The 6277-nt window shown below is 53.1% G+C and overlaps 1 protein-coding gene across 1 annotated transcript in view; it reads right to left on the reverse strand.

Moving 5' to 3' along the window:
- Window positions 1-5170, reverse strand: part of LOC141731626 (integrin alpha-X-like) — a 41615-nt gene extending 36445 nt beyond the window's left edge. Inside the window, 4 exon segments of the mRNA XM_074558040.1 lie at window positions 1062-1126; window positions 2035-2129; window positions 3761-3872; window positions 5116-5170. Coding sequence (XP_074414141.1) covers window positions 1062-1126; window positions 2035-2129; window positions 3761-3872; window positions 5116-5152 — 309 coding nt within the window. The 5' untranslated portion in view covers window positions 5153-5170.
- Window positions 5171-6277: the final 1107 nt, after the last annotated feature.

Consider the following 6277-nt stretch of genomic DNA (forward strand, 5'->3'; position numbering starts at 1 on the left):
TCCTGAAAAACCAAATTTTGGGGTTCCACCACCTTGACGTTCTTCAAAAAATACAAATTTTGGGGCAAAATGAATAAAAAATCCAATTTTTGGGGTTCCACCTCGATGAAGTTCCTCAAAAAACCCAATTTTTGGGCAAAAACTCCCAAAAAAAACCAAAATTTGGGGTTCTACCTTCTTGAGGTTCCTCAAAAAAACAAATTTTGGGGTGGAACCTCCAAAAAACAAAAATTTGGGGTTCTGCCTCACAAGAACCTCGGTTTTGGGGTGAAACCTCCAAAAACCAAAATTTTGGAGTTCTACCTCATAGAAAACCACAAATTTTGGGGCAAAACCACCTAAAACCCCAAATTTTGAGGGAAAAACTCCAAATTTTGGGGTAGAACCTCACAAAACCCTCCAAATTTTGGGGTAAAACCTCCTAAAACCTCCAAATTTTGGGGTAAAAATCCCAAGTTTTGGGGTAAAAACTCCAAATTTTTGGTGGAACTTCCTAAAACCCCAGATTTTGGGGTTAAAATCCCGAATTTTGGGGTAAAACCTCACTCAAATCCCAAATTTTGGGTAAAACTCGTGAATTTTGGAGTAAAACCCCCAGATTTTGGGGTTAAAATCCCGAATTTTGCGGTAAAACCTCACGCAAAACCCAAATTTTGGGGTAAAATTAGTGAATTTTGGGGTAAAAAGCCAAATTTTGGGGTAAACCCCCCAGATTTTGGGGTTAAAATCCCGAATTTTGGGGTAAAACCTCACTCAAATCTCAAATTTTGGGGTAAAACTCGCGAATTTTGGGGTAAAAATGCCAAATTTTGGGGTGAAATTCATGAATTTTGGGGTAAAAAAGCCAAATTTTGGGGTAAACCCCCCAGATTTTGGGGTTAAAATCCCGAATTTTGCAGTAAAACCTCACGCAAATCCCAAATTTTGGGGTAAAACTCACAAATTTTGGAGTAAAACCCCCGGATTTTGGGGTAAAAATCCCAAATTTTGGGGTAAAATTCCTGATTTTTGGAGTAAAAATCCTGAAGTTTGGGGTAAAACTCGCGAATTTTGGGTCTCACCAGCGCCGCGTCGTCCCCGGCCGCCATCGCCAACCCCAGCGAGGAATTCCCGGATCCGGGGGGTCCTGGGGGGGGCACGGGTGAGACCCCTCCCCAAATTGGGGTACCCTGAGACCCCTCCCCAAATTGGGGATCTGAGACCCCTCCCCAAATTGGGGGGGGGCCGAAACTGGGGAGGGGACCCCGAAATTTGGGATCCCCAATTTGGGGAGGGGTCTCAGTTCCCAATTTGGGGAGGGGTCTCAGGGTTCCCAATTTGGGGAGGGGTCTCAGATCCCAATTTGGGGAGGGGTCTCAGATCCCCAATTTGGGGAGGGGTCTCAGGGTACCCCAATTTGGGGAGGGGTCTCAGATCCCAATTTGGGGAGGGGTCTCAGGTTCCCAATTTGGGGAGGGGTCTCAGGGTTCCCAATTTGGGGAGGGGTCTCAGATCCCAATTTGGGGAGGGGTCTCAGGTTCCCAATTTGGGGAGGGGTCTCAGTTCCCAATTTGGGGAGGGGTCTCAGATCCCAATTTGGGGAGGGGTCTCAGGGTCCCCAATTTGGGGAGGGGTCTCAGATCCCAATTTGGGGAGGGGTCTCAGATCCCAATTTGGGGAGGGGTCTCAGATCCCAATTTGGGGAGGGGTCTCAGGGTCCCCAATTTGGGGAGGGGTCTCAGGGTACCCCAATTTGGGGAGGGGTCTCAGATCCCAATTTGGGGAGGGGTCTCAGGGTACCCCAATTTGGGGAGGGGTCTCAGATCCCAATTTGGGGAGGGGTCTCAGATCCCAATTTGGGGAGGGGTCTCAGTTCCCAATTTGGGGAGGGGTCCCCGAAATTTGGGATCCCCAATTTGGGGAGGGGTCTCAGATCCCCAATTTGGGGAGGGGTCTCAGTCCCCAATTTGAGGAGGGGTCTCAGGGTACCCCAATTTGGGAATTTGGGGAGGGGTTCCCGAAATTTGGGATCATTAATTTGGGGAGGGGTCTCACCTGAGATTGGAATTTTTTCGCAATTTTCGGAGCCGAATTTGCAGCCAAAAACGGCCCCGGAGCCGCCGCCGGCCTGGGGAGCCCCCACCAGGAGCCTTTGGGGTGAAATCGGGGGGTTTTGGGAAAATTGGGGGGATTTGAGGAATTTGGGGGAAAAAATGGGGAAAAAATTGGGAAAAAATTGAGAAAATTTTGGGAATTTTGGGGGAAATTTGGGGAAAATCTGGGGGAAATTTGGGGAATTTTGGGGAAAAAATTGGGGAAAAAATGGGGAAAAAATTGGGGAAAATTTGGGGGAAATTTGGGGGATAATTTGGGGGATTTGGGGTGGATTTTAGGGATGTTTTGGGGTGAATTTTGGGGTGATTTTAGGGGATATTTTGGGGTATTTTAGGGATATTTTGGGGTGAATTTTGGGGGGATTTTTAGGGAGATTTTTGGGGGGATTTTGGGGGGATTTCAGGGCTATTTCAGGGATATTTTTGGGGTGAATTCGGGGGATTTTGGGGTGATTTTTAGGGATATTTCAGGGATATTTCGGGGTGAATTGGGGGGATTTCGGGGATATTTTAGGGGATATTTTTGGGATATTTTCAGGGATATTTTTGGGGTGAATTCGGGGAATCTTGGGGTGATTTTTAGGGATATTTCTGGGATATTTCAGGGATATTTCGGGGTGAATTTTGGGGTGAATTGGGGGGATTTTGGGCGTTACCATCCCGCGCTGCCGCTCCCCAGCTGGGCCACGCTGGTGGGGGGATTTTGGGGATATTTTGGGGTGAATTCAGGGGATTTTTCGGGATATTTCAGGGATGTTTTTGGGGTGAATCTGGGGGATTTTGGGGTGATTTTTCGGGATATTTCAGGGATATTTTTGGGGGATTTTGGGGGGATTTTGGGGTGATTTTTGGGGATATTTCAGGGATATTTTTGGGGGATTTTGGGGGGATTTTGGGGTGATTTTTGGGGATATTTCAGGGATATTTCTGGGATATTTTAGGGGATATTTCAGGGTGAATTTTAGGGTGAATTCGGGGGATTTCAGGGATATTTTAGGGGCTATTTCAGGGATATTTTGGGATATTTTTGGGGAATTTTTAGGGAATTTTGGGGTGATTTTCAGGCATATTTTTGGGGTGAATTGGGGGGATTTTAGGGGAAAATTTTTGGGATATTTTGGGATATTTTAGGGGCTATTTCAGGGATGTTTTTGGGGTGAATTCAGGGGATTTTGGGGGGATTTTTGGGGGTATTTTTGGGGGGATTTTGGGGGATATTTCTGGGATATTTTCAGGGATATTTTGGGATATTTTTAGGGGACATTTCAGGGATATTTTGGGGTGAATTCGGGGGATTTTGGGCGTTACCATCCCGCGCTGCCGCTCCCCAGCTGGGCCACGCTGGTGGGGGGATTTTGGGGAGATTTTTGGGGTGAATTCAGGGATATTTTTGGGGTATTTTTGGGGATATTTCAGGGATATTTTTGGGGGATTTTGGGTGATTTCAGGGATATTTCAGGGATATTTTGGGGTGAATTCGGGGATGTTTTTGGGGTGAATTCAGGGGATTTTGGGCGTTACCATCCCTCCGTGCCGCTCCCCAGCTGGGCCACGCTGGTGGGGGGATTTTGGGGATATTTTTGGGGTGAATTCAGGGGATTTTTGGGGATATTTCAGGGGGATTTTGGGGTGAATTTTGGGGTGAATTCGGGGGATTTTGGCGTTACCATCCCTCCGTGCCGCTCCCCAGCTGGGCCACGCTGGCTCCGAAGGCGCCCCCGGGGTCCCCCCGGAAAACCGCGGGGGTCTCCAGGTCCAGCCCCGCCCCCGCGAGCGCGGCTGGGGGAGGGACAGTGACGTCATGGAGGGGGGAGGGCACAGTGACGTCATGGAGGGGGGAGGGGACAGTGACGTCATTGAGGGGGGAGGGGACACGCCTGGGCGTGGCCTCGATGGCCCCAGGGGTGACCCCAATGTCCGAGTGTCCGTCTGTCCCCCCCAATGACCCCAATGTGACCCTCACTGTCCCCAATGTCCGTCTGTCCATCTGTCCCCAGGGGTGACCCCAATGTCCGAGTGTCCATCTGTCCCCCCCCCCCCAATGACCCCAATGTGACCCCACTGTCCCAATGTCCATCTGTCCATCTGTCCCCAGGGGTGACCCCAATGTCCGAGTGTCCGTCTGTCCCCCCCCCAATGACCCCAATGTGACCCCAGGTGTCCCCGGGTGTGACCCCAGGTGTGACCCCAATGTGACCCCAATGTGACCCCACTGTCCCCAATGTCCATCTGTCCCCAGGGGTGACCCCAATGTGACCCCACTGTCCCCAATGTCCATCTGTCCCCAGGGGTGACCCCAATGTCCGAGTGTCCATCTGTCCCCCCCCCCAATGACCCCAATGTGACCCCAGGTGTCCCCGGGTGTGACCCCAGTGTGACCCCAGTGTGACCCCAATGTGACCCCGGTGTCCGAGTGTCCATCTGTCCCCCAATGACCCCAATGTGACCCCACTGTCCCCAATGTCCATCTGTCCCCAGGGGTGACCCCAATGTCCAAGTGTCCGTCTGTCCCCCCCAATGACCCCAATGTCTGTCTCTCTGTCTGTCCACCCCAATGTCCATTTGTCCGTCTGTCCCCAACGTCCATCCGTTCCCCCCAATGTCCATCTGTCCGTCCCCCACCTGTCCCCAGTGTCCCCAGTGTTCGAGTGTCTGTCTGTCCACCCCAATGTCCGTCCGTCCGTCTGTCCCCAATGTCCCCCAATGTCCGTCTGTCCCCAATGTCCCCCAATGTCCGTCTGTCCGTCCGTCCGTCCCCACCTGTCCCCAGTCCACAATGTCCGTCTGTCCCTCTGTCCCTCAGGTGTCCCCAATGTCCGTCTGTCCATCCCCATCCCAATGTCCACGCCAGTGTCCGTCTGTCCATCTGTCCCCAATATCCCCAATGTCCGTCTGTCCCCCCCAATGTCCCCCAATGTCCGTCCGTCCGTCCGTCCGCACCTGTCCCCAATGTCCCCAATGTCCATCTGTCCCCAATGTCCCCCAATGTCCATCTGTCCATCTGTCCGTCCGTCTGTCCCACCTGTCCCCAGCAGCGCCAGGAGCTGCCCCGGTCCCATCGCGGCTCCTCCAAAAAAAAAAAAAAAACCCCAAAAAAATGAAAAAAAACCCCCAAAAAAAGCGGAAGTGGGGGTGGGGGGTGGGGGAGGGGCAGGAAGGAGGTGGGTGGGGGAGGGGCGGGGGTGAGGAAAATTTTGGGGCCCAAACGGCGCCAAAAAAGGGCAAAAAAAAAAAAAAAGCGCGGGGGGGGGGGGGATGGGGGGCGGGGAAAGGTGGGGACGGACAGACGGACAAGGCGGCGATGACGTCACAGGCGCGTGGGAAAGGAGGAAGGAGCCGCTTCCCGCGGTGGGGGAGGGGCGGGAGGGGGGGATGGGGGCTCTGTCCGTCCATCCCCAGTGTCCATCTGTCCGTCCGTCCGTCCGTCCATTCCCTGTGTCCATCTGTCCATCCGTCCATTCCCCACGTCTCTTTGTCCATCTCTCTGTCCATCCGTCTGTCCGTCACACCCGTCCATCCCCAGTGTCCATCTGTCCGTCCATCCCCACTGTCCATCTGTCCGTCTGTCCGTCCGTCCGTCCCTCCAAACTGTCCGTCCGTCCGTCTGTCCATTCCCCTGTGTCCGTCTGTCCGTCCCCAGTGTCCGTGCGTCCATCCCATCTGTCCGTCTGTCCATCCGTCCATTCCCCACGTCTGTTTGTCCATCTCTCTGTCCATCCGTCTGTCCGTCACACCCGTCCATCCCCAGTGTCCATCTGTCCGTCTGTCCATTCCCTGTGTCTGTCTGTCCGTCCATTCCCCCGTGTCCATCTGTCCATCCGTCCATTCCCCACGTCTGTTTGTCCATCCGTCTGTCCGTCACACCCGTCCATCCCCTGTGTCCATCTGTCCATCCCCCTCTGTCCCTCTGTCCGTCCCAGCTGACCACCCCCGTGTCCATCTGTCCGGCCGTCCACTCCCCACGCCTGTCTGTCCATCTGTCTGTCCCCCTGTGTCCGTCCGTCCCCCGTGTCCATCTGTCCATCCGTTCCCCGCGTCCATCTGTCCATCCATTCCCATCCTACAGAAGGGGCGTGGCTATGCAAATAAGCACAATTAACACCGGCGTGTACCTTTAAGGGAAGGCGTGGTTATGCAAATCACCCCCATAACACCAATATACAGTTTCTAAAGGGAGGCGTGGC

Source organism: Zonotrichia albicollis, chromosome 24 (genome assembly GCF_047830755.1).
Source record: "Zonotrichia albicollis isolate bZonAlb1 chromosome 24, bZonAlb1.hap1, whole genome shotgun sequence".
Lineage (NCBI taxonomy): Eukaryota > Metazoa > Chordata > Aves > Passeriformes > Passerellidae > Zonotrichia > Zonotrichia albicollis.